At 41.8% G+C, this 27742-nt stretch overlaps 3 protein-coding genes across 3 annotated transcripts; 2 read left to right on the top strand and 1 right to left on the bottom strand.

Moving 5' to 3' along the window:
- Nucleotides 1–750: 750 nt before the first annotated feature.
- On the top strand, nucleotides 751–12686 carry LOC145495606 (uncharacterized). The gene is made up of 6 exons (XM_081475238.1): nucleotides 751–4106; nucleotides 4540–4798; nucleotides 5521–5749; nucleotides 5927–6150; nucleotides 6403–6639; nucleotides 8005–12686. The coding sequence occupies exons 1-6, from the start codon at nucleotides 839–841 to the stop codon at nucleotides 9326–9328; spliced, it is 5541 nt and encodes a 1846-aa protein (XP_081331364.1). The 5' UTR covers nucleotides 751–838; the 3' UTR covers nucleotides 9329–12686.
- A 135-nt stretch (nucleotides 12687–12821) lies between these two features.
- On the bottom strand, nucleotides 12822–17120 carry LOC145495637 (uncharacterized). The gene is made up of 4 exons (XM_081475264.1): nucleotides 15316–17120; nucleotides 14615–14864; nucleotides 14048–14243; nucleotides 12822–13254 (listed from the first exon to the last, which is right to left on the bottom strand). The coding sequence occupies exons 1-4, from the start codon at nucleotides 16643–16645 to the stop codon at nucleotides 12991–12993; spliced, it is 2040 nt and encodes a 679-aa protein (XP_081331390.1). The 5' UTR covers nucleotides 16646–17120; the 3' UTR covers nucleotides 12822–12990.
- A 90-nt stretch (nucleotides 17121–17210) lies between these two features.
- On the top strand, nucleotides 17211–27193 carry LOC145495626 (protein mono-ADP-ribosyltransferase PARP12-like). The gene is made up of 6 exons (XM_081475255.1): nucleotides 17211–18342; nucleotides 20968–21230; nucleotides 21573–21797; nucleotides 23074–23291; nucleotides 23874–24122; nucleotides 24724–27193. The coding sequence occupies exons 1-6, from the start codon at nucleotides 17559–17561 to the stop codon at nucleotides 25841–25843; spliced, it is 2859 nt and encodes a 952-aa protein (XP_081331381.1). The 5' UTR covers nucleotides 17211–17558; the 3' UTR covers nucleotides 25844–27193.
- Nucleotides 27194–27742: the final 549 nt, after the last annotated feature.

The raw sequence follows: 27742 nt of genomic DNA, 5'->3' as shown, positions 1-27742 counted from the left end.
GGCAGGTTAAACAAGAAAGCAAGATCAAAATTAACGTTAATCGGTTCAGACCTCGGAAAGTACTTAGCGCGTGCGGTTGCATCCTTCATGCAATATGATGCGTGACAACTTTGGCTCCGGAAACTGCAAAAAAACTACAACTTGATATTTTCTGAAGTTTCATTTTCTACAGTAACTGTTTTCTCAGATTTGCTGCTTGCCAGCATAGAGTGGAAATTCCTCTTCATGAACTCATTATTTTAGTTCATCCTAGGTCGCGACTTTTTTACGAACAACAAACGCAAAATTATTCTTTGATGAGAAATAAGCAGGAGCATATAGGAATGAAAAGTACCATGGCAACATTCTTGCCCGACATGGATCGAAAGAGTTCGCCATTTGTTGAAATTTGTGAAAAGTAGTTAGAAGACGTGACAATGATGCCATTTTGAAGTCAGCAGCATTGTGAAGTGTATTCGTGGTCATTGGGGTCACTCGTGTGTTTACTTTTAGACACGACGAACCGTATCGTATTTTGGTGGCTCGTGCGACTTCGATTGTCACGGAATGGATTTTAAAAAAGTGTCACTGGCGTGGAAAGTTTTAGTAGAGACTGAGCCGGAATAGAACTTAAGTTACTTTTATTATGTTAAAAGGGAAAGTATATCTATTTATTAAAGTAACGTCAATCTAAAATCTGAATTTAATTCTGGAATAGACTTATGACGTGGCAATTGATCCGTATACCCGTATTGGCATCGTTTCCGGGAAATAGCTACACCCTTCTCGGTAAAATGCAAATTACAAGCCAACTGTGCCCTCGTTTCTGGGAAACTCGCGAAAATTGCAGCTTTGAACAATGGCGGACGATGTCTTGGCCGCGAAAGTCTTTAATTTTATTTGCGGTAGTGGTGGTTTTGTCGAATTGACTGTTCTCTTAAAGCCATCGTCGCCATTAAGAAGCAGAAAAACCAAGCGTGAAGCCGAAGACTGGTTGAAAGCTCAAGGACCACAAGCTGGTTTCGTCTGCGTAACAGATCAAAATGATGAAATCACTGGTGTCCGAACTGATTTGAGAAAGAAAATTTGTCACCAATATGCAGTCAAAGGTTCATGTCGACGCGCGCAAGGCAATTGCAAATACTGGCATATCTGTAGAAGTTACATCGAAGGAGTTTGCGAAGGAAAGTGCCACCTTTCTCATGATTTTCACAGCGAAGACAACAAGCAGAAGGCGAAAGAACTGAGACTCGAAAAACTTCCAAACGGGACAATAAGGAACATTGTTGCCTGGAGCCTGCCACAGGTTTGTCAGTTGTATTTAAGAAATGAATGTAAGTCTGATAAATGTCCGTATCTTCATGTTTGTTCTCAAGAAGTGCGAGCGTTGTCATGCAAATGTGTTTTGTCGCACGACATTTCTGACTCGCATAACATCAAGATTCTTAAAGAATACGACTTGGTACCACCGCACCAAGTAATGAACAAAGATTTTGTTCGATGTAGTATCTTGGTTCTTCACGAACAGAAATGCATTGAAACAAGGAAGTTCCCAGGTGGCCGTAATGCGACAGCTGTTACTCGGGAAACACCAGCTGTAATTGTGAGTGGAAAGCAAAATGCCTGTTCATCAGGAAACACACAGGCTACAGCTGTTTCTGCAAAGTCAGCTAGGAAACAAGAACCGTCTGCGACTTTGAGTTCAGTGGCAAACCCGGCCAAAAAGCAGGACAACAATGTCCTTAAAGCCGAAGTTTTATTTGAATTCTTGTGTAAAGAATTCAATTGTTCGGCGCCTATGACCGTCCTTAAAACTCGTAAGTATGTAAATGAAATTCAAGATGTCTCATTGCTTCTTCAGGAAAACAATGACAAATTTTTGTTCACCCGGAACGAAAATGACAATGTCCGAGACGTTACTGCATTCTGCCCCAAGCTTCGCTTGTGTTTTGACTTTGTGTCTTTTAGTGAATGCAAGAACAAACATTGTACATATTTCCACCTCTGCAGGAAGTTCATCACAGGGTCTTGCAATCGTGGAAACAAATGCTCAAGACCTCACACATTTCGAAATAAGAGGGACCAAGAAACTGTTTTGAAGCTTGATTTGGACTGGCTGACAAATGAGCAACTTCGTCACCTGATGCTGTCATCATCTCCTCAGGTTTGTATCAGTTACAATAAAGGTAAATGTACCAACCACTTGAGGTGCTCTCGAATTCATATTTGCAAGGACTTCATCGTGAATGCCTGCAAGAATGGCGATGCCTGCCGTTTTCGACACAAAGGGGCTCTTGATACTCGTCACACAAGGTCATTGCTGGAGAAGTATGGACTGGGGGAGATCAGCCGCGACAACGCGTTGAAAACTATCTTAGTTTGTGAAGAAGACAGAGGTCCATGCAATGATAAAATCCTTCAAATTCCAAAAGCAGCTTCGCCCAGTGGTTTAGCTACAGAAAATGCCAAACGTGCTGACTTAACCGAGGAGTTGGTAGTGAATTCTGTCCCTGAGCAAACCCGAGTATCTGGTAGCATGATATCTTTTCATTGTCGAAGTATGGGGCAAGAACGCCGGAAATCTATTTCGAGTTCATGTAGTTCTTTGTCAGCCTCCGACAAAGTTACCACTTCCAAGAAGGCTGTCTTTACCTGTATTAGTAAAGAGTACAATGGTTCCGTACACTTTGCAGTCATCTCGAAAAGAAAAGACTTGTTTCCAAAAGATGTTGAGAACATTGCAGGGTGGTTTAGAAATAGGAAAGATAGCTTTCGTCTCGTAGAAAGGGCGGACGGAACCATCTTGGAGGTCTGCACGTTTTGTCCAAGAGCAGGATTTTGTTTCAACTACACTTCGTCAACAAGTTGCTCAAGAAAGGATTGCCAGTATTTTCATGTTTGCAGGGAACATACTGTTGGAGTTTGTAATTTCGGGAGCAGATGCAAATGGAACCACAATTTTCAATTTGACCGTGATCGCAAGTTCATTTCCAAACTTGAGTTGGATGGCATGACAGATAAAGAACTTTGCAAGGTTATACAGCTCTCTATGCCCCAAGTATGTTTGGATTATAATGAGGGAGAATGTCAACATGGTGGAAGTTGCTCACTGGTACACATTTGCAAGGATTTTATAAAGAAGAAGTGCCATGACTCGGAAAATTGTGGGCTGGAACACGAAGAGGCCTTGCTGACGTCCCACACAAGTACCATACTTCAGAACTATGGCCTGAAATGCACAGATGGGAACTTAAATTTCGTCCTAAATACTCTTCTGGTTTGTGAAAAGAGCAATGTTTCGACACCAGCGACTTCGAAGTCCTACATGAGAACTCCAGCTGCTCAGGATTCACTCAAACAGTCTTCACAGGGTCGAACTAAACCTTCTGATTCCATGAGCAAAACGAGTCTGGCTTATAGCTCAGCAAGTTGGACCCCTTGTTTCCCAACTGAGCAGAAGGTCTTTGAATGCCTGTGTAAAGAGTATGGTTCCTCGATCTCTTTTGACGTGATTGCTAAACGAGAGGATTTATTTCCGCATGGACCAGAAAGCGCCGAAGGTTGGTTTCGCAAGACGAAAGGCAGCTTTTTGATGAGAGAGAGCAACCAGGGGGTGATTACACAAGTCGATGCCTTCTCTGCAAGAGCTCGTGTCTGTTGGAGCTACAATAAGAACGGAGAGTGTGTCAAACACGATTGCACAAACCTGCATATTTGTAGAGATTACATCATTGATTCCTGCAGCAGTGGAGTAACATGTCCGCTGAATCACCACTTCAACAATCAGATGGACAGGGCTTGGCTCTCGAGGATCAACCTTGATCAGTTTACAGACCTTCAACTCCAAAAGCTCGTGCTCTCTTCGACACCTCAGATTTGTGTAGAGTACAATAATGGCATATGCAGCCGAGGTGATTCTTGTACCAGGATTCATATGTGCTGTGGTTATCTAAGGAAAAGTTGTAGTGGTGAATACGAGTGCGGTTTAGATCATGAAACAGCCATGGATACTGACCAGACCAAGGCAGTACTTCAGCGTCTTATGTTGAGCAGCGTCTGTAAGGCTGATGTACTGAAAACGATTCTTGACGACAAACGCAGTTTGTCAGGCAAAGACAAAACAAAATGTGAGTACCATATTTTTAAAACCTTCGTTTGAGAGCTTCTGTACTGAAACTATTGCGAATTTACGAGGTGCAATTACTAACCTGGGCGACACCCAAACTAGACAAAGTTCGATGTAGGCAGAGTAAACCGCGATTGCAGCAACCAAGCAAAGTACGATGCGAATAATTTACATAACGCGATTGATAAGTACTTGCGTCCGTGTTAACTGGGGGAGTATTCTTGGATTCCGCACTCATGATACAGTCATTGAAAACAAGCCTAAGACTCCGCTACGTTCTTCCGAGTCCAGTTTGAAGCACTGACTTTTTGAATAATTTGATTATGATTTCCTCAGCTGAAGTAAACTCGAGAGCTAAGTTAAGCTTACTAATTTCAGAACAACGCATACTCAAATAACTGCGTTTTCAAAGTTCAATATTCTTGTTTTAACAGGCCACATTTACCAGGATAGGTCAGATGCATCCATTTGCTCGAAATTCCTTATTGGTAAATGCAAGAAAGGCTCAAGATGCTTAGAACACCATTGTTCTATGCCATACCAGTGGCAATATCAAGTTTCCATTTCTGATGAATGGATAAGTTTCAGTGGGAAAGACAACTTGACCCTAGAGAAGTTCTACTGTGATGTGAATGTCGAAGCACCAGTGAATTTCAAGCCAGCCCAGTCTCTTGGTCTTTCTCGTCTTGAAAGGTAAATTTAAACTGGTTCTTTAGCTACTATCGTTTACTACGTTGACTTTCGTTTAGTGTTTGCTGATTTTAATTGTGACTCGCAAATTGTCACTGTCAACATGGATTCAAGCAACGAAATCTTCGTTTATAAAAAGAAACCTACTATACAAAGCGTCGTGATGTAGCTTTTTTTTTTTTCTTGCTTTTCATTTTTTGGTTATTGCTCTATTAGCAACCTTCACCATCACTGCTCTTTGTATCTCACTTTCATACCCTGAAGATGCTCCCAGAGTAATGCCACAATTTTAACTCCATACATTCGGTTGTAATGTAAACACTCAATCTACAATTGCCCGAATTGATCTTTATCCCGAAAATAAGGGAAAAAAGAAAGGAAGTGCTTAAAAAAGAGATTTGTTCTTGAGAACATTTGCGTGAAAATGTTCTTCTGAAGTTATTTTAATTTGGTAGTCAAATTTTAGCTTTCTTGCCCACACCGACAAGGACTGAAAGATTCCGGTAACTGAAGAGATCTGGGAATGCGATCAATCTAGGTGGATCTCAGCCCTGTTAGAAAGCACGTACTTATAGCACTGTTGCAAGAGTAGCAACGGTGTTGAACCCACATATCTCACTTGATAATGTTTCATTTAGCATTCGAATTCAATTTTCCAGCTACATGAAATGTTTTAGTATACTCAGGTGTATGTTATGATGCCGTTGCTTTGTTATGATTTTTAGAAATGGAAGGCTTCCTCGTGACCTGAAATATGAAGTTATGATTGACCAGGACAATATGACCATCACATTTCAAAGGCCAAGGGGTGGTGGAGGTTTCTTAGTGGGCTTATTGAGGCGCCTGTCCACCGTGTCGTACGTCATCAGCCCATGTGATCCCGTGTTTACGAACTGGAAATGGTATTGGAAAGATAATGCCAACGTGTGGCAGATGTATGACAAAGACTGCGCGGTAAGCTTGTATCTGTGTATTCTACTTTAAGCGAGTATTAGGAATGGAATAATGCCACGAATACTAACACAGAAAGAAAGAGAACCATGTTTGGTAGCAAACATAACACGCCCTCCGTAGCCGTACGTTGTGGTAATAAGCTTATTAGCAATTAGTAACGCAATAGTTTTTCCATAGGGGAGAGGCCTTCAAGGACTGATAGAGCTAGCCTTTCAAGACACGTTAGACCTGGGTAAAACGAGAACCACATTCAAGTTTACAACCAGAGAGCACGTGTACAACTTGTTCTTTCATTCGAAAGGAGAGATGTACCAAGTCAACTTGAAAACTGGAGCCAAGAGACAGGTGAAAAGGAGACCCAAAAAACCTATATCCAATGAAGATATGGACGACTTGAAGTGGTATGAATGAAATTTATAACATTATATTTCTTGATTCAGGTTCATCAAATAGTGAAGGAATGAGAGCGTCTAGGTCAGTACACGTGCAGAGCCAGGCCGTACTACTGGAGGATATTTCAATTACCGTCAAATCCAATTTTGGGTGTAAAAGTTTAAAATGATAGAGAAACACTAAAGGAATACTTTGACTGAACCTAGGCCTTGAAATAAAATAGGCTTGTATCAACGAATCGTTACTGTTTTCCTTTATAGGGCGCATGGTGATTCTTCGGTGAAGAAAAGAATAGAGAAAAGAGCTGCGAAGTCTAACGTTCCAAGCCAGTGGTCCTCGATGCCACCTAGTGCTCAATATACACGCGTTAGATTACTCCCATCGTCAGCTGAATTTAATGACGTGGTACAGTTATTCAGAAAGTCAATGAATGACTACGTTGTGGTCGAAAGTATCGATCGCGTGCAGAATCCGTTCATGTGGGAGAAGTATTGCAGGTAACACAATAGCTATTCAATTCTATAGCACTTTGTGTAGAAGCTTTTAAGCAGCTGGAACACGCTTCAGTGCCGGGCTCCAAGGTTTGTTTTGGTAACTCATTGTCGTCGTGTACTTGAGGCGACCAGGGGTCAATTTAATAAAGAAATTACACTTGTAGTTTTTACGCGAGTAATTTACACGTGTAAAGTCCGGCTTGTAAATACAAGGATTCAATAAAAGAATTTTCTTTACTGGGATTTACACGTGTATCGTGAGTCAGGATACAAGTGTAAATTACAACTGTAGTCTCACAATTGTAAACTCCGCTTGAATGCAGGTGTATTTTTACAGATGCAAAATTTATATCCCTGCTGTCCGGTCAATATCTGTGGGCCTATTTATAATTTCAAAAGGTGGCGAAGGCGTCCACAGGGAGACGAAACATCTCGCGAAATTCCCCTGGATTCTAATAGCCGTCTTTCCTCGAAATTCCGAGTTTGGCGGATACCTGGCATATAATTCATGGTAGGCCACCATATAGTCTACCTGCAGTTTGCTTAAATTTACTGCCGTTTGCTTACGGTTAGCATTTATTTAATGTTGTTTCCTTACGGTTAGCAGTTAAGGAGTGAAGGGGAAGGCGACTATATGTGTCCTATTATGAAGTTCTTGCCGGATAACTTGATATCTCAGCAGCTCATCAAGTTCCTCCTCACTAGAAGACCACATATTTTGAAGCTCCAATATCCTTTTCAGAAGTCGTACCTTTACGTATACACGTGTAGCGCTACACCTGTCACTACAACATGGACTCGTAGTAGTGTTTATTAAATTCGCTTTTGTTTGCGCTTGTAAATACAATAGTCCGACTTGTAGATTACAAGTGTAAAAGTTCTATTAAATTGATCCCAGGTTCGCAATTACACTGAGTTAGAAAACTGTATACGTTCCCATCGATATAAGTCGATGGTCATGCATACAGTCTTCTAACTCCGTGTAACTGTGGTAAGCATGTTTCGTAATGATTAGCGCGTGAGTGGACCACTAAGCCTTTTTGAACATGACACTAATCACGCCACTGCAAGACCACGCAAGAATCCACGCAAATTCGTGCCTATACGCCGCGGATTTTATGACGTTGACGTTTGTGCGTTGTTTTCTAAAAATAGCTGAAAATGATTCATATCATACAGTCTCCCTTCCCGACTGGTGGCTCCTGTTAGCAAGCCATCCAGAGAGAATAGCAGCACACCTGGTCGCTTCATGCTCAGGCATAAACTGGAATATGCAATGTCACTTTGAGCGGAGTGCAGAAATTGCCTTATCATGGACTTGACACAAACAATGAAATTGATATTATAATTTCTTGTTATTTTTTTTAGGAAAAAAGAGAACATGATTGCAATAGCTCGGCGTAATCAGCGACAGGTTGACGAAAAACGACTATTTCACGGAACCAGTCCAGGGACCGTGGAGGCCATCTGTAAGCAAAACTTTGACTGGCGTTTACACGGAAAGAACGCAACTGTGTATGGCGAGGGAAGCTATTTTGCAGTCAATGCCTCTTACAGCCACGCCTACGCAAAGAGAGATGCTGACTTGTCTCAATTCATGTTCCTGGCCAGAGTTATTGTGGGTTCCTACACTGAGGGTCACTCCAGTTATCGAAGACCACCTCCAAAGCAGCCCTCAAATCCAGCGAGCGATCTGTACGACTCATGCGTGGATGACAAATCAAATCCGACTATCTTTGTTGTGTTTGATACCGATCAGTTCTACCCAGAGTACGTCATAAAGTATTCGTCCCAAACAACCTCGGAGCATTATAGAGCACCCGGACAACCAAAACCAGCGCCCTTATCAAAACCTCCAGGATCTCAAACGTACCTGCTTCCCCAAAGATCGAGTAATAATCTTCACGGAACAGCACCCAACACAAGCAAAACGGCTGTAAGAAGTGGTTATTCCACAAGCACGTCTGGTACGGGGCCTGCTGCTAGAAACGCACCGAGAAGCGTAAACAGTCTTGGAACAGCGTCCAAGCCAAGTGGATCTGCTGCCAGTAGTAAGCATTCAAAAGTGCCCCAAACACATTCTGTTTCTTATAACTCTTCGAAACCGACAACGCCCATGCCGAAGCCTCCAAGTACTCAAACATATCCGCAAGGAATTGTGAAGCACCCGCCTAGTAGCTCAAATAATCCCGTGTCCACCCAGGCGATTGTTTATCCTGCACAGTTTAAGTCTTCAACCTCAGCTGTCTCTAATTCAGGACTTGTTAATGCAAACACGAGAACGAGCACAACGCTCAATCCAAGCGGATCTGCTGCACAAAGTGGGTATTCAACAATGTCCCAAGCACCGTCTGCCGCTAATGGCAGTTCACCACAGCCTAGAAAAACAACCCTTACGAGGTCTCCAAACCCTCAAACCCATCCCAAAGGAATTCTGAAGCATCAACCAAGCCCGAGTACTTTTCCTGTACAAGTTGGTTATACAGCTTCAACTGCCTCTAGTTCAGGTCTTACCAGGGAAAACCCGATAAGAAGTTCAAATGATCTTCGTACAGCGTCCAATCCAAGCGGATCTTTTGCACGAAGTGGTTGTTCTTCAAACGTGCGGTCTTGTACGAGTAGTCGTGGTTTTCAGACAGCAACCAATTCAAACTTACGCCGCAAGAAAAAGCAAAAGTGTGTGCTGCAATGACTGTTGGAGGTTAGAAAAAGTAAAAGTGTACACACTGTACGAAAACAAGTGTAAGTTTTTCATATAATGCTTTACTGTAAGGTTTTTTGGCACTTTAATTGTACATGTAATCGGATAGAAAAAATATTGTTAAATCAGTTTAGTTCAATAGTTCTCGTTGACAAAAATTGATCACATGATTTGAGTAATTTTACCCTCAAGTTTTCTTGATTAACTTGACTGATGTCTCCACGATGTAGCTATCGTACTTTAAGAAAGACGGGAGGTAAATCCTAATAAAGCCGGGACGGTTTTAATTCCTGGTTACGCGTTTCCTGGTTGTGACCATTTTGAGGTTTTGCGTTTCAATGATAATCATCCTGCGCCCGTGTTTGTCAAAACGAAGACGTCCATACTCGGATTGTGACTAACTTTGTATGAACTATAGATCAAGGGCGTAACTAAGGGGGGCTCCTGGGGTGCCCGTGACCCCCCCCCCCTTTTGAAAGCCTTTTTTAAGCAAACAACCTACAACAGGTGACGAAAACGCTATGACAGTTATGACAATCTGGTGAGTACCCTCACTTTGATACAGTGTGGCCCCCTTTTGAAAATTCCTGGCTACGCCCCTGTGTATGCTCGTATAACAATATTAATAGTAGTTGATATATCATTAGTAGCGCATATATTAGTTACTTGTATTGTTTGTTGGAGCTGGCGCACATTAGGAGCTACTAGGGGACATGTCGTGGGGACGTTTTTGGAAAAAGTTCTGTTGCTGGCACAACTTTTAGTCCCCTCAACATGTTGCATGAAATTCAACTGGTTTAAATTCGTGCGTCATGAAGCAGGGCCAAAATGACCTTAGTTTTCAATGTCGCATCGTGTGCACTGTCCCTGCAAACAGTCCCCGCCACAAGAAATTTTTATTCCTCAATCCTCCTCGTGTGCACCAGCTTGCGTACTATCCCTGCAACATGCATCCTATCCGTACATACGAAGGGACTTGTCTCCGCCTCACGACCTCGCAACATGTTCCAGCATGTATACCGACCTTTCTTCGTTCATGTGCGCGTGCACATGTCCACTGCTTATAAATACTACTATATATAGCTAGGTAATGTATGCAGTTGGTTGTCAGTTTCGCATGTAAAAGCTCGGTAACTGCTCGCATTTTGTTTATTCTTATTAAATAACCTTTTTCTAAGACCTGCCGTTACAATGATGACAAGCTCAACTCTATGACTAATTATTATTCAGTTAGAAAACCGAGTAATATACAACCCATCGGGGCTGCTACACATCAATCACCGTCAGTGTTACATCATCAGTTTACGGAATTTTTGGCTTAAACTCACACGTTATTTTAGTACAGATGACTAAAGGTGCCTCGTAGTCCCGCATATGAATTTGCTAACACGGAAAACTAAATCTGTCTACCCTGTTATTAACGATAAAAAAGCTAATGAGCTTCGATGATGTTTTGCTTATCAAAGGCTAGGCTAATTACTTTATAGAAACTGATTCGATTGATTTGAAGAGCTCTGTTAAGCCACATTAAAACATTTTTTTTTATGATTAATTCATTCCTTTCTTGTTAAAGCCTCTCTGATTTGTCGACTAAGCACTTAATGACTGGCCCATGCAAAGAAAAAGGCGAGGATATGTTCACAATGGGCCGTTCCCAAACATATCCGGTCCTGGACCGACTCGAACAGGACCAGGTTGGGGCAGTCGTTGAAAAGGATTCTTCCTTTTATAGCTATCAGTTGAGACGGGAAGGTCCAAGATCGGTCCGCTATCCGATCAACGTGAGCAAATTAGCTGTCGCTACCTGTTACCTATGCGCAGAATAAACAAAGCATGGGATGAATGGGATCTTTCTTGGGGCCGTTTCCTTGTATGACAGGAACAACTTCGCAGCCGGAGCCCGTCCAGCTATTCACATGTTGCCGATACAGTTTGGGACCGCAATGATTCCAAAACTGGGTCTGATGTTTGCTCCTCAAAATATCAAACCGGATTACGACCTGCTATAGGTAGTACGGATAACAAGCACCTTGTTAACGAAAATCCAAACCGGTCCGATTATTGGACGAGTTTCATTTAAAATCGATCCCGCCCAGGACATTGAGGGCCTCGAGTGTGTAAACCACAAGACTGAATTTAATACAGAATCACAAACTTCCGACGGAATAGAACGCAGTAACAACACTTAATGACAACGCAACGGGTACACAACGAGTACAGAGTTCCAACATGGCGGTCTCTCGTGCAGTTGAGTACGTTTTTCTTTTTTCTCTACGCATGCGCCGAACGCGCACCGCAGGTTAATGGTATCGCAGTGAAGCTAGGTTGCTAGTCACCACATTCCACATCGAGGAAATAAAACTCATGTCAGCGGGCTTGGCCATCAAGTGCTTATTTTTATCCACGAGGGGTCTAAAGTTTTACAGGAGTGTAGCAGTTCACCTAAGCTTGTAATCCTTTTGCTTGTTAGTTGTTGTGGGCATAGGGGGCATTGTTTCTGTTGTTTGTTCTATTCTCCTCTCAAAGGGTGTTAAGGCCTTCATGTGAGACCTTACGAGAGCTACTAGCCCACTACGACCCAAGTTTTGAGGAGTATTACGTAGTACATCCTTGTTTAATAGAAAACAGCGTTCCAGTTACGAAACACAACAGGACAGTGTTTTTGCGTATCGGGGGAAAAACGGATTGAGGTGGCTTACGCTTAATTCAATTTAAAAAGTTATTTTATAACAATATCCATAATTATTTTCTGAAAGTCACAGAGAATCGGAGGATAAATTTCACAATAATATAATTGGCTCATGGCAATGTAAATGCGCCGTGAAATTGTTTTGGCGCGAAACTTGTAAACAGGCTTTGTCAAGCTTATTCTAGTTCTCAACTTTGTACATGAAAACATTGTCATAGCCGGAGTTTTTCCTTTTGATGCACTCGAAGCGAATTGTATAAATTACATTTTAAATAAAAATCAAAGTGGACAGAAACAAGGCTGGTTACTTTCTGTATTTCTCTTCGTTACTGAACAAGATTTATCCACTTTTCCCATTTTCCCGCGTCATAGATACACATCCACAGTACAAATACGTTCATTTATTGATTTTTCTTAGCTCTGTTTAACTGGAGATGGTCCAATTATAGATTGTCAATCGTGCGTAGTATTGATAACAGCTTCAAAATAACTAAAAGGTGTACAGGTAAACAGCTGGTAGTTCTTCAAACATATCCTGCAGTTGGGACGGCTTGGTGAATAGGCGGGCTCAACATTAAAGCGAAATAAGCTTTAACGTTAGTCGTGACAACCCTCACAGGATACATTGCGTGACGATTCCTGTTGCAGTTAAATCCCTAGTCATGCAATACTTTGCGTGATGACTTTTCCTCAGGAGACTGGGGACCCAATTTTAAGCAAAAAAATACATACAATAATAATTTTACAAATAACCCCTACAAGTTAACGCCTCTGGCGCTCCCTTGTAAGCCCCCCCCCCCACCCCCCCTAATTCAAAATACGCTCCGTCATCCCTGTGACAAGTACCACGTCAGTTTGTCTGTGACATCTCTTGTTTTAAGAAATCAAGCAACCTGAGTGAGGGATGAGTAAATCGGTTGCAGAAGTGATTCCTGTAGTGGAAGGCACTTCTTTTATGAACTATCTAACGCCACGTAAATAAATTTCTGAAATTAAACCAGGAGGTTTTCTCAACATTGCCTCTTGTCAGCTTTCTTATGTCTTCTGGGGATCTGAAATCGGGCCGGCGTCGGACGATTTTCTTCGAGTATGGCTTGAACGATTTTTCACACATCGGGTTCAGATAGAATTGCAAACGAAATTCCTGACCATTTCGCTTGAAAGTGTAGTTTCCTTCTCGGCGAAGGAAAGCAGATTCGAGGTCTCCTTGCTTGGTATCGGACCCATTCTGAAACCAGCGACAAAATAGAAACTAAATGACTATCACTACAGAACGACAACCAGTGCTTAACTAACGGCCTATAAAGTAAGCATCACTTTGTGTCAGCTTCATTCAAATCACTTTCAATGACCGTATTTAGCAGAGAATTTAACACGTCACAATATCGTGATAGAACTAGCCCCTTTGCAATACAGATTCCAACAATTTTCCAACATTTCACATTTCATCATTAGAATGAAACCCTTTGGCTTAACGGCTCGTGGAAACAAGTTAGTGGCACGGGTGCTTGAGTTGACATTCAGATGCAGCACAGTAGCTATAAAGATGAAAGCAGTTACCTGTCAACATTCAAAATATCCTTACTGGTTCCCCAATTATAGGGATACAATATCCGGGAGAATTTGCCTTTTCACTGTGTTTTGAGAGCACCTCCCTACCTTCCTTTCGTGATCATCGGTCGTTCATCAGATTATTTCTATAAACTACATTCTTGACTTCCTCTTTGTATTTTGATGAGAAATTAAATCTTGATTATACTGGGAATGAAAGGGAAACTTGGACTCTTCCCAAGATCAAAATGTTAGTTCTCCTTACTAATTGTCACTTGCATCTTTCGTCTTTCATTTTTTTTCGGAGAATTTGTTGGTAGATCAGGCCTAGTTGATAATGTATACTTTAACGATCTCTTGTCTGTTAGACTATAAAACTAACATGACGAGGAGAAAATGTATTTTGGTCACCTTTGGTAATGTACCCCACATTCTGATATCAAGAACAGGTTCTCGTTATCTCAACGCACCTCTTCTCCATACTTGACCCAGTCGCCGCTCTCCTCTTTCCTGTACCACAGCCACTGTGTAGCCAGACAGTTGTCCTGTTCTTTTATGTAAGACTGTGTGGACAGTCGTCTTAAATCAGCTCTATGATAGCTTTTCTGCATCGTCATACTCTCAAAGTCCACTTTCACCGCACCTGTTCTACGTGACGATGTATTTCTAGGAATCGCAAAGAGGTTAAGTAAATTAAACATTTATGCGGATGCCAAAAGTCTCAGACTTTACAGTTCACATATATGGTCACAGCATATTTAGAAAACTGCATTACAGCAGGCTTGTAAAACCTTTTTTATGCAATCCAAAAGGTAGCCTGTGTTACCCCCGCACTCTCTGGGGAGGGACGGCTGTACGGATGCGACACGGGCTATCCAAAAAGGAGAAAATTAAATCCGTGTAGTTTTAACTTTGAATAAAAATTAGCGCCACCAGTTAGAGGGTCACAGTGTTTAATCGAACTGTACAGCTACGTATTAGAGGCTACGACATATAGAAAAGCAGAGCGCCATTTGCACATAATCACTTTAACTTACGTTTCTCTGTAAGACTTGACTGCCAAGTCTATCTCTGTTGATGTTATGATGTCGTTCTTTGGGTCACAGTACAACTCTTCGATCTTGCGATTGTCTTCATCACTAAAACTTTTCCACCCCTCCAGGGACAGGCGATACTGCCAGTGATAGGGGAGTGGACAGTGGTGAGTGTCACACTTATTTCCTTGCTGACAAATCCCGGTGATGTAATCGATGCAGATGTGAACCTGTGAGCTGTAGTGGATGTGTCCTAAAAATACATAGCAACAAGTATGTTATATTGAATGCTGTAAGGTGGTGACTGCTCAACATTTATTTCCAAACAGTTCACATTTTCATGGTCAGACTCCGGCAACCGCCCCTAAATGGACACACACAAAAAACATTCAGCTGGAGGAAGAAAGAGCAGTCGACGTATTGGAATTTGAAACATAGATTCAATACCCAGTATTATCTCCGGCCTGGGTGGGTAATGATTCGAGATAGATTACTTAGGAAAATAGAATAACACAGGCAGAGTGACATTGTCACGGTGAAAATGTTGTCAAGCGTCAGTTAAACTTCGCTTCAAGTAAGGATCTTTTTCAATTGCCCTTGGTATAGACAGACAGACAGACAGACAGACAGACAGACAGACAGACAGACAGACAGACAGACAGGCGATATTCATAAATTCAACAAGTCAACAAAATTGTGCTGACCTTCATTGGAGTTGTCAGACGCCGGCTCCCGCTCCTCAGTCCTCGTTGCCTTCCCGCGGTTACGAAGACTTGATTCACCATTTGTCATCGTTCTCCGTGAGTAATCGTACTTTGTCGTGCTACCAGAAGTAGACTCTCTTCCTCTTTGGCTATCTCTCTTGAAGCGATTTGTGTTCGAAGCAGTTGACGACCTTATAGCATACTGTTTCCCATCAATTTCTGAGTAAAAAGTTCCAGAAAATCGATTTCGAAACCGAAAAGCCAGTAGCAACGCCCAGAAAATCAGTACACCGCTTCCAATCCCACTTGGGGTTAAATATTCAACACGGTCAATATTCACTGACACCTCGACAAAGCCGCGAATAAACCACGGATAAAGCCATATGTAAGCCATGGAGGAGACCTCTACAAACACTGCTCCGACGTAGTATGTTGTCTTTGTCATAAAGGGAAGAAATACGAAGATAAATTTCTCTAAAAGTACGTATACCGTTTTCACAAAAACACTCCACACCAATCTTACAATCCTAGAGTTTACAAAGTATTGCCAACATCTGAACAAGCCTGATGCGATGGAAATCAGGTTCAACCAGACGAAAAACCCGATCCCTTTCGCAGTGGAAAGAATAGCCTGAGCAATGATTCGTGCAAGCGAAAGAACAATTTGGAGCAAGGGGTCAAAGATTGACAAAATGTCCCCTAGGGTTAGCAACAACGGGTGCAACAGGAAGGCAACAATGCTGTATGCGAATCCCAGGATTTGAACTAAGACTCGAATAACGGTTAAGATTTTAAGGAAGAAGATGATAGCAACAACTGCAAGAAATGCTGTGACTGTGTATTTTCCGCCGGGAGTATAATCACTAGTAAGAAGAAATAATCTTCGACAGAGTTCACAAAATCCCCTCACATAAACTGCACTTTCTCTCAGTTTCTCTTTGAAAGCTCGCTCAATTCGATTCCTTTTCCTTGTAAATGCATTAGCAATGGGCATCCATACATATTTCTTCGCTTCTTCCTTGCATTTGGTGTAATATTTCTTGGGTAATGTAATCAGCCGCGAGAAATAGCCCATATAGTCATAATGAAAGATATTTCGAACCCAGTTGGTCATGAAAACAGTCAACATGGCTACTTGTTCGTAAGCACCGAACAAGGTCGCAAAAATCGCCAAGAAAAAGTTATTCACCGATGAAATAACGGCAAACATGGCTTCGATGAAGCGTTGTAATCCATTTCTGAGGCGGTGAAATGAATCTATCATAAGATGCGAAATATTTCTGAACGAGAACGGTTTGAGTTGAGAGCCAGTCTTGCAGCTGTCATCCATACTGTTTGTCGCTTATGTCGTTTGACTTGATTTGATCGCGGTATCCCAGTGATTTCGTTCTCCTCTCAGCATTTGAAAAATATAAAGAACTCTTTAGTTTTCGGTGTAAATGGAGGATCTCCTTCAAAACTGCCGCCTAGCTCGTCTCCAGAAAGCACTTCCAGCGTACTCGATCTTGTTCCAGAAATTAGGTATGTATATGTTTGCTTATGCAGAATTTTCACTTGTGCATAAATTTTATGCCTCATCTCACTCGTTCTTTTAATACATGTTTTCTGTCATTCCTTTCTGTGTCTTGTGCCAAATGGGTGCACAAAACCTTATTGGTTTCCCTCTAACCTTCTTTCCAACTTCGGTGTCGGCAAACTTGATCCGGTTGATCGGCTTTTGATGTTACAAGAATTTCATTATGTTATTGGGTATACGAATTCCGTTATTTTTCCCATGTAAATACCAGCGTAAAAGCTTTGTCTGTCAAAGGTCATGTGCATTTTTACTGCGTTAATTGGTAGACGATATCGTGTGAATTTGACTGTCACGCTTCATTGAATATTTTCGTTCCCAAGCCCGCCTGTCCCTCGTAGCCGGTGGAGCCTTGGCACCAGGAAATGTCGCTTTCGATACAAATGATTTGATTGGCAAAATATTTTTTGGACAAAGGTTGTTTTCCGGTTTCGATTCATTCCCGGACACTCCAGCAAAGTAATTTTGGATTGATCAGTTAAAATAAGCCTTTCTATTCCAGAAGTTTCTTTTGCTTCAAACTCGACGGACTAAGCAAAAGCAAGGAACATAGCCGGTTTAGACTGGGATAGCGGGGCCTGCTTGTGTGACTGGTTCTTGGTGGCTCAACTCGGCCGCTGTCGCTTGATCACCGACCACGGAAGTAGTGCATAGTGCAGTGCTCTGAAACATGAGTAATTTACCAACAGAGCAAGAAGTCTTTCAGTGTTTATGTCAGGATTACGGCTCCTCAGCAGCCTTTTCAGAGATTTCAGAACGAACGGATCTATTTCCTCATGGATCGACAAGCGCAGAAACTTGGTTTCGAAAAACTACAAAAGGCAGCATTTTGGTCACAGAAGACAAGAAGGGGAAGATTACCGTAGTCCATGCTTTCTCTACACACGCCCGTCTTTGCTTGGATTACAGCTTCAATGGAAAGTGTGATAACCACGACTGTACATATTTGCATATTTGCAGAAATTACATGACTAATTCCTGCAGTAGGGGAGTGACATGTCAACTGAATCACCGCTTCCACAACCAGAGAGACAGGGCTTTGCTGTCCAAGGTCAATTTTGATGGGTTTACAGATCTTCAACTCCAAATGCTCGTGCTTTCATCGACACCTCAGATCTGTCTTAAGTACAACACTGACGGCAAATGCAAACGGGGTAATTCTTGTTCCAAGATTCATATCTGTCATGGTTTTCTACGGAAATGTTGCAGTGGCGACAAGTGTAGTTTACTTCATGAACCAGCCATGGATACTGACCACACCAAGGCAGTTCTCAAGCGTCTTATGCTGAACAATGTCGACAGACATGAAGTGATGAAGATGATTCTTGACAACGAGCTCAGTTTATTGTCAGACAGTGACAAGACAATGTTGAGCAATAATGTCGAAAAGCATGAAGTGATGGAGATGATTCTTGACGATGAGCCTAGGTTGTCAGAAAATGTCACAGCAGAATGTGAGTAGTATATGATTCTAAAAGGGCTGGGTATCATGTCTGTAACATCACAGGATATTGGGCCAGACTTCTCTTTATATATTTCCCTTGAAAAGTAGCTGTCCTCATCAATTAATCACCCACTAACTTAAAAAAATTTGGTCCTTCTTGAATAATAAATATTGCTCCCCCTTTCACACAATTGTGGGAGGCGCAGTGGCATCATAGCTAGCACGCTCGTCTCTGGATCAAGTGTTCTGGGTTCGAGCCCTGACCGGGGACATTGTGTTGTGTTCTTGGGCAAGACACTACTCTCACAGTGCCTCTCTCCACCCAGGTGTATAAATGGGTACCGGCATATTTACTGCTGGGGGTAATCCTGTGATTGACTAGCATCCCATCCAGGGGGAGTAGAAATACTCTTAGTCACTTCATGCTGCAGAAACCGGAGATAAGTGCCGGCCTGATGGGCCACTTGGCTTGTATGCAGACTTTAACCTTTACCTCTTCACATAATTGATCACTCCTTTTGGTGAAAATATTAAAAATAATTATCGTCTCCCTCGAATAATATTTCCTTCACCCCACTGATCTAATAATGTGTTTTCTGGTGTAAATATTTAAAATAATGACATCTCCCTGGTATAATCTCCTCTCGTCTCCCTTTCTCTCCACTTTCACACCTACCTGTTTGCCTTCACATTAACCCTGGTTCGGGAAGTGGGGTACTCTATGAAGTTCTATACAGGAGGCTCCACCCCAAGGTCCAACCCCTTACCCTTTTGTATACCATTTTGTTAGAAAAGTTACCCCTTGGGTATTCCTTTAATTGGAAAAGGTATCCCTTTCACATACTTCCATAACTGGCCTAACTATTTTGATCACCAAAACAGGAAGTCTTCTTGTTATTTTCATCTATTGTCTAAGAAATAAAATGATAAGATGCATCTGTTCAAAATATTTCAATCAAAGGCCTTTAAAATAACTAAATGACAGATTTCCCTAGCCCTTTGTATACCTCAACTTGTGAAACCCCTACCCTTTTACATGTATATACCTGAAGCCTGAAAAAGGTACCGCTTTTGGGCATTAGGGAGTACCCCCCTCCCTTGAATGCTTGATGAGGGTGAAAATGATGATGATGAAGTTTAGTTTTTGATCTAGCCTTTGTGAAACACAGGTGCTTAAATTGGCCACGTGGACAAAAACTGTTAATGATGCTGAAGTAGATCCAGCAGGAAAAGCCAGGGAATTTACTGGGGAAAAATTGCAGACTCTGGTAGAATTAGTCTCCATCCAGTTTACCATGAGCAATGTTTAAAGTTATCACCCCTTACACTTGAGTAATTCCCACCTTGCTTTCCAAATGATCATCCCCTTTGAAACCAAAAACTAACAATTACTACATGTACATGGTCTCAAGGCTATTACTAAGAGGACATCCTGTACTTTTATTTTACACTTTTCTCTTTTTTTTTATAAGTTCCTTAAAGTGCACTCACCGATTTGGTTTATTGCATAACATGATTGAAAGGTGTGTCAAGAGGACTTAAAATCATTACATTGATTTTTATTTTTTGCTCAGTACATGTACAATATTATATCACTCATATTATTGCCTCCAAGTTGGGGAACCCCACATAAAAAGGATGGGGGTGCTTAGGGGTGAGAAAGCGGTTTCGGTACCTCTTAGGGTGTTCAGTCTCAAAAGGTCCACAGTGGGAGCTTTTCCGGTACCTTTTAGGCCCCGGGGGGTACTCCCTTATTTGGGCTATACGGGGATGTGCCGCTGGACAGGGTATGGTTTTTTGGCCTCGCTGTCCTGAACAGGGTATACAGTTTTACTCACTTCTGTCCTAAACAGGGTCTGAACCTGTCCTTAACAGGGTATGGTATTATGAACCGAGAGACCTTAACCGACCATCGCAAGGTCATCATCAATCAACGTCAGATCATTTTCTGGACAAGAATGCTATTGTTGTCAGTTAAAATTTTTTTCCACTTATCAGTATTATAACTAGTGTGCATTGACCGAATAGGTCGTACCGGTAGGTCTAGTTACTTTGTGTTTCTTTGTCCTACAGAGGGTAGGATTTTTCGAGTATTTTTGTCCTAAACAGGGTCAGGATTTCAAACCCTAGGCAGCACCCCTATACCCAAACATGGGTCAAGTATCCCCCCCCCCCCTCCACCCTGGGCTTTTAGGGTGTTGAGTCATAAAAATAATGACAGGAGATGATGTGTTGTTTTAGAATTTGCACCTCTTATGGGTGAAAAAATTTCAAGCCACACCCAATAAACAGGATCTTGGTACCTCTAATTTCTAACAAGCACCCCCATCCTTTTCATGTGAGTCCGTGTGTTAATTTGCCCTTCTTGTAAGAAACAAAATTACTGCCACACAAAGTAAAGTTTATCAAAGCACCCATATATGTCCTGAAGCACATGATTTTAGCTTTGAGATCTCATAAAAACCGATCGAAACTGCATTTAGGTTGATTGTTTGTCAGTGTGCTTTGTAATTACACGTAACACTCAGGTTTGGTTGACATGTCCAGCAACAACATTGTGCAACAGCAATGTACAAGTTTCACGATTTCGGTAAGAATCAAAATGCCTCAGTTTCCCACTTTCTTGTGTTGACAGGCCACACTCATCAGGATAAGCCAGATGCATCTATCTGCCCACAGTTTCTTATTGGCAGATGCGACAAAGGCTCAGCATGCACAGAACTTCACTGTTCTCTGCCTTACCACTGGCAATACAAAGTTTCCCTGTTTGATGAATGGAAATGTTTCACGGATGAAGACAACTTGGCTCTAGAAAAGCTGTACTGTGATGTGAATGTCAAAACGTTAGTGAATTTCAAGCCAGCCAACTCCCTTGATTTTTCTAATCTTAAAAGGCAAGTAACATATTCATTTCATACTTAAACCAGAAATGGTCTCTAGTCGTGCTACAAGTTTTACTGTTGCCACTCATGGTTACCAAAATTTTGGTAAGTTTTGACAACTTTTTGCTATCTTTCTAGCAACATTGGTTTGTATTGAACTTGCCAATAAAATGCAAGAACTGTGAAAGATGCAGCATTCAATTGTGAACTTGCCCTCATTCGCTTCCTTCAATTTGATTGGCCAATTAAAAACTGAATTAAGCCATCTGTTATTAGCATATTTTACATGTCTTAACTTATTTCAATATGCTTAGGTCTGTGAAATGATGTGAGTCGCTTTGTCATGATTTTCAGGCAGGGTAGGTTTCCTGATGATCTGGAATATGAAATTTCGATTGACCTGGACAATATGACCATCACATTTCAAAGGCCAAGGGGTGGTGAAGGTTTGTTGGCAGGTCTACTGAGGCGGTTATCCACTGTGTGTTACGCCACTTGGCCATACGAATCCATGTTTACGAACTGGAAATGGTATTGGAAAGATAATGGCAATGTCTGGCATCTCTATGACAAGGACTACTCGGTAAACTTATAAGCTTAAAGTATTGTGATGGTAATACCTCTCCAAAAGAAGTATATCCCCCGCCTCTCCAATTCTCTGGCGAAAAAACCTATGGGTAATGAGCCCTGCCTCAAATCCCTGGCAGTAGTGTATGATGTAAGGGAACAATTCTCAGTTCACTATGATAAGTTCCTTCCATTTATTATTGCGGAGCACCGGCGGTCCGAAGGGCCTCCAGGCGGAGCTCCATAATTATATCAACACAACCACATGTATGCATAGAAATAGAAAACCATACAGCGACTTGAGAGCGGACAAACGTACTGCGCAGCTTTCTGCGTACCCCTAGCACTGCTTGCGGGCTCAGGTAATAATGCAGGCTGCAATGGTGGAAAGAATGGCGGACTGATAATGAGGTACGCGAGGAGGTCGTTCGGTTGATTTATTTATACTTGGGCAAGCATGAATTTTTTTTTCGGCAGTTCACTGTTAAGAAAACAAGGCTACTCCTGCCTGCTGTGAGGCTCTCTTGCTTATATATTCAGTGGTTTGCTTATATGGATGCAATATGTAAAGAGAGTTTGTGGAAAAAATGTGTCTTCGCGCCGAAATTTCTTGTATACCGCTTGGAAATAAAGGGTTCGTAAGCGTTCTTGTTTACTTCTGTCCCCCAAAAAATAAATTCCCTACGAAAACAATACACCAGCTTGCCATTAGTGACGTTAAAATGTTGCTGCTTACCGGGAAAATTGGGAAAGCAGATAAAGCTCGTAACTGTTTTTGTTTACTCGATCGACGAAATTCCCGCTATATATTACATCGCCTTTTCATTACTTTCTACATTTCAACTCGCGGGATAACAACATGCAAAAAAACAAAACCTGATTCTGACACGTTCTCTAACGCCTGACAACTTTGCCACCTTTCCTAAAACAGCCGTCATCCAGAAATAAAACTGAAATAAAAATAAACTAATACTAAAACTGTTCTCTTTCCCCGGAACTGATGTAAATCCAAGAACTCCAAATACACTTACAGCTACTTCGATTAGAAGTTCCACTATGCAGACCTAGTTGAGTATACTCAAAATTTTTATGTTCAATTAATGACTGTAGAAAATCTTAGCATTTAGGTTAAGTCTTACGAAGTTGTAGCTAAGTAGTGTTCTTGTATGCACCAGCACCTTTCCAACCCAAACATGTATACATTTTTGTAACTAAAGCAAAAGCGACAAGCAGGTTTTCATTGTGAGTATAAATGGTTAACTATCGGTAACACGACAACATTTTTCTTACAGGAAAGCGACCTACAGAAACAGATAGAGCAAGCCTATCAAGACATGTTAGGCCAGGGCAAAACAAAAGCCATGTACCAGTTTCTAACCCCAGAGAATGTGTACAAGGTGTTTTTTGATTCGACGAGAAAGATGTACCAAGTCAATGTGAGAACTCGCACCAAAAGACAAGTGAAAAGGAGACCTGAAAAACCTATCTCCTACGACGATCTGAATGAGTGGTATGGATATTTTACAGATTCTTCAATTTGTAGATTCATGCAAATGTAAATGTATAGTAAATGCAATCCTTTACACACGACACACGGAAGAGCTCTCTTGAACTCGTGATCGTTATAAATTTTTTGTGTATGGAGATTTAATTAGAGTTTGGAGTGTTGAATATTTCATATTTTGTGGGAGGAGGAAAACCGGAGAACCTGAAGGAAAAAAAAAAACCCTTGGAGCAAAAAGGCGAACCACCAACAAACTCAACCACTTATGACGCCAGCTGGTCCAAGATAAGAACGCGAGCCACTTTGGTGGGAGGCGAGCGCTTTCACTGCACTATCTCTGCTCCCTATATTTTCGTCAACTGTCTTAGAAGCGTCCGGAATTCATGGAAACGCCTTGATCTATACAATCCGGATCGCATTTGAAATTACAACTTGAGCATTGCAAGAAGTGTATTGCAAGTTACTTTAGAATTAGTTGAAACCCCAGCTAACTTAAATACGAAAATTGTGAAAAATAATACTTTAAAGTCTAGGAAGGATATAGGACCCATCTTTGTTCAAATGCATCGTAACTGTTGTCTTTGAAAGGGCTCGTGGTGATTCCACATCTAAGAGAAAAATCGAGGAGAGTTCTGTGAAGACTAACATTTACAGCCATGTTCCAAGCCATTGGTCGTCAATGCCTTTCAACGCGCCCTGCACACGCGTTGCATTAGACGCAGCTTCAGCCGAATTTCAAGAGGTGAAGAAGTTGTTCTTTCGGTCGATGAATAGCCGGGTGGTGATCGATAATATCGACCGTGTTCAGAATCCTTTAATGTGGGAGGAGTACTGCAGGTAACGAAATAACTGTTTGAGGAAATGTGAACCAGAGTTAAACATGCATGATTTCAAGAATATAACAGCCATCCAAGGTATGGCTGAGTGCGAACTATTATGATTCATTCGATAATGAGCACTATGCTTGCAAAGACGAAAGAGAGTCTCTGGGAATTTTGTTTAATTGCGGAGAACAGATCCAGGAATTTCTGTCTCAACGTTAGTCCCAGTAAGAAAGTTAGGAACTCCACTAAGCAAACAAACATAATAAAACTTCTTTTAACCTAGCTGCTTGATGGCATTGGAACCTGCAACTGCTGGACTAAGATCACCATGCTCTAGTGGTTGAGCTACGAGGCGTGTCGGCAAGCTGTTTGTGGAGGTTGCAATTGCCAAGAATTACCACCGTAATAAACCACGAATTGTTCCTATGCAGGGGGGTAACATTGACGGAATGGACCCGGTAAATCCCGAAGAACCCTAGTCCCTTCAGGGCAGCAGAAGCCAAAATAATCTCTAGCTGTGTTGACCACTTTGAACCGGAATACAGAATTAATTTAGTAACTGTTTCTGATACAAACAAAGTTGATGGGAAAATTTCTTTTTTTCTTTTTTCAAGGAGTAAAGAAAAGATGATGAGGAAAGCTCAGCTTTTAAATCGGCAGCAGGTTAATGAGAAGAAATTGTTTCACGGAACGAGTCCAGAAAACGTAGAGGCCATCTGTGAAAAGAACTTTGATCCGCGTTTACATAACAAGAACAAGATGCTTAAGCTTGGCCAAGGAACCTACTTTGCAGTCAATGCCATATACAGCCACTCCTACGCGAAGCGAGATTCTGATTTGTTTCAGTATATGTTTTTAGCTAAAGTTCTCGTTGGCTGTTATACCAAGGGCCACCCCAGTTATCAAAGCCCACCAGGAAAGGATTTTGCAAATGTCGACACCCATCTGTACGACTCGTGTGTGGATGAAATAGTAAACCCAACCATCTTCGTCGTCTTCGATGCCAATCACTTCTACCCAGAATACATCATTAAATATTCATCAGTTTGTCAACCGTCCTCACCGCCCTTCGCCCCGCCCTTACCTGTGCCTTTCTTTTCAGAGATTGCTAGTGTATACCCGATAGGAACCTTCAATAACCTCGGTGCAGCATGTTATCCAAGCGGTTCTTTTTCACGGAGGAGTTATTCAGCCTTAACTGTGTGTAGTTCAGAGGTTAATGGTGTAAGCACGACAGCAAGCTCAAGTGAGCTTGATCCGGAGTGCAGTACAGACAGATTTGCTTCAATGGCTTGGTATGCAACAATGGCCAAAGAGAAGTCTCCATATTGTGGAATATTTCAACCAGAACCTACCTCAACTGTGTCTCATGCAGAGCTTACTGGTACATCCGCGAGAAGCAGCTCAGATAATCTTGACACAGTGTCCTCGCCAAGTGGTTCTACTCCACAAAGTAGGTATTCAGCCTCAACTGTGTCTAGTGCTGAGCTTATTGGTGCAGCCCCGACGAGAAGCTCAGATAATCTTGGTAAAGCGTCCTTGCCGAGTGGTTGTATTACACAAAGTACCGATTCAGCCTCAACTCTGCCTAATGCAGAGCTTACGGGTACATCTGCGACAAGAGGCTCAGATAGTCTTGGCACAGTGTCGTTGCCGAGTGGTTCTATTACAAAAAGTAGCTATTCAGCCTCAACGTTATTTAGTGCAGAGCTTACTGGTACAACCCTAACTTAAGGCTTAGATAATCATTGCGGCATAGCGCCCTTGCTGAGTGGGTCTACTAGAAAAAGTAGTTATTCAACCTCAACTGTGTCTAGTGCAGAGCTCACTGATACAACCACGCCAAGAAGCTCAAATAGTCTTGACTCAGTGCTCAGAAGATCTTAGTGCAGAGTCCACTACTGCAGGAAGTAGTTATTCAGCCTAGTTTATAGCTTATAATTAGAATCTCAATCTTGGTTCAACTTCAACGCCGAGGGATGCTGCTGAAAGTAACTATTCAGCGCCAACCTTATCAAGGTGCGAATAAGCTAGGGAATGGTCTTAATGCAGCGTTCTATCTAAGCAGATCGTCTGAAAAAAGTATTCCTAAGCTCCAAAAGTTTACAGCGTCCACGCCGAGCGGAGTTGCCGCATGAAGTGGTTTTCCTTTAAATGTGTTTAGTACAGCACTGAGCACCTCTCATAGGCTAGAGTAGACCATATACTCGTCAGCACGCCCACCGGTTCGTATTCCTCAACGAGTTGTCTTAACGACAAAACCTAACCAACGTGCACCGCGCGAAAAAGAAAAAGAGGAACTGCGTGGAATTGGAAGAAAAATGGTCATATAATGAACAAGTAATCTTTCAGCAAGGTAGGTAAACTAAAAGGTAATGAACATACTACTTGGGAGATTTAGGGAGCTTTCCATTCGATGAAAAATTCCGGTTTTGAATTTCCGGAAACTACCAATAACGAATGGTACAGCCTTTTACGGAATTTTCGGGAAAGATAACCTCGCGAAACATACCCAAATTTTTTGGGAAATTTTTTACCGAGAATTTCTTTTCCATTTTATTTCCTCCCGGAATTGTTTATCCCGGAATTTTCAGTCTAATGGTTTGCTTGTCGGAAACTGTACAATTCCGGGATTTTCTGAAAACTTTCCCTGGAAATTTCCATACGATTTGTACCCGTTTCGAATGTTTTTTGGAATGAATTTGGTTGAATAAAAAACGCTCTTAATTCGCTGTAGCAGCGAAGATACCAGGAAAGTCGTAATTTTAAAGTTAACGGTAGATACAATTTCGTATTCTCGGTAGTGGACTGGAACTAGCTTGTAATGGAGGCTCATGCGGGGAAATATCATTAAAAAGAGACAAATGTCATTTGCAGTTGAAAAGACTCCCCACATTAGCCTCCATTGCAAGCTAGTTCCAGTCCAATACCGAGAATACGAGAAACCTCTGCGTGAGTTGATAGCGAATGAACAAGATTGTTTCTATGGAGGTATTGCATGTTGGAATCTAAAAAAATGCCGCAAATTGAGGACGTTCGCTGGAACATCGAGAGGTTCCTGTGCCTCGATCAAGTAGAGTAGAAGCCCGATAAAACGAAGCTCTGGTCAGTTGTGTATTGTTGTAATAAGAACTTTATTTCTGTGTCTAATGTTAATGGTTAGTAACAGTAGCTGTAGAAAAGGATCCTTCTTACTTATAGGGGTTACATTCGTTCTCGACATTCAAGAAAAATTTTATAGAACCAGGCTTTTAGCTAGAATTTGAAAAGTAGCCGTCCAAGATGTGCTATAGAGCCTGCTCAAAGGAACAATTTATAAGGCAACATATGAAAAGTAAAACAATTTTCTATACAAAATGGCCGTCCACAGGACGCCTGGACGCCCATCTGGCTAAAAGCCTGTATAGAACGCCTAGTCTAACCTCAAAAGTTCATGACTTCTCTACCAGGTTTGCTGCTGACTTTGTAAGCAATGTATTCTGTAGTGATATAACATCCCTGTTAAATAGATATATGCGTAGTCTAGTCTGCCAAAGTAATCTGGTCTGATTTTTTTGAGCGTGCCAACTTGCTTTGGCACGCTAAATACCTACCGCTAAATCCGCACTCGTCTCCAAGATGTTCGCTGGGATC

Source organism: Orbicella franksi, chromosome 1 (genome assembly GCF_964199315.1).
Source record: "Orbicella franksi chromosome 1, jaOrbFran1.1, whole genome shotgun sequence".
Lineage (NCBI taxonomy): Eukaryota > Metazoa > Cnidaria > Anthozoa > Scleractinia > Merulinidae > Orbicella > Orbicella franksi.
This window is presented reverse-complemented; position numbering and strand designations above follow the sequence as displayed.

Coding starts and splice junctions, on each gene's coding strand:
- LOC145495606 (XM_081475238.1), top strand. CDS start 839: ATGGCGGACGATGTCTTGGCCGCGAAAGTCTTTAATTTTATTTGCGGT. Junction 4,107..4,539: donor AGGCAAAGACAAAACAAAAT/GTGAGTACCATA, acceptor TTGTTTTAACAG/GCCACATTTACCAGGATAGG. Junction 4,799..5,520: donor GGTCTTTCTCGTCTTGAAAG/GTAAATTTAAAC, acceptor TATGATTTTTAG/AAATGGAAGGCTTCCTCGTG.
- LOC145495637 (XM_081475264.1), bottom strand. CDS start 16,645: ATGGATGACAGCTGCAAGACTGGCTCTCAACTCAAACCGTTCTCGTTC. Junction 14,865..15,315: donor GTCTGACAACTCCAATGAAG/GTCAGCACAATT, acceptor ATGTATTTTTAG/GACACATCCACTACAGCTCA. Junction 13,255..14,047: donor GGGTCAAGTATGGAGAAGAG/GTGCGTTGAGAT, acceptor CGCTGGTTTCAG/AATGGGTCCGATACCAAGCA.
- LOC145495626 (XM_081475255.1), top strand. CDS start 17,559: ATGAGTAATTTACCAACAGAGCAAGAAGTCTTTCAGTGTTTATGTCAG. Junction 21,231..21,572: donor TTTCTAATCTTAAAAGGCAA/GTAACATATTCA, acceptor ATTTTCAGGCAG/GGTAGGTTTCCTGATGATCT. Junction 21,798..23,073: donor TCTATGACAAGGACTACTCG/GTAAACTTATAA, acceptor TTTTTCTTACAG/GAAAGCGACCTACAGAAACA.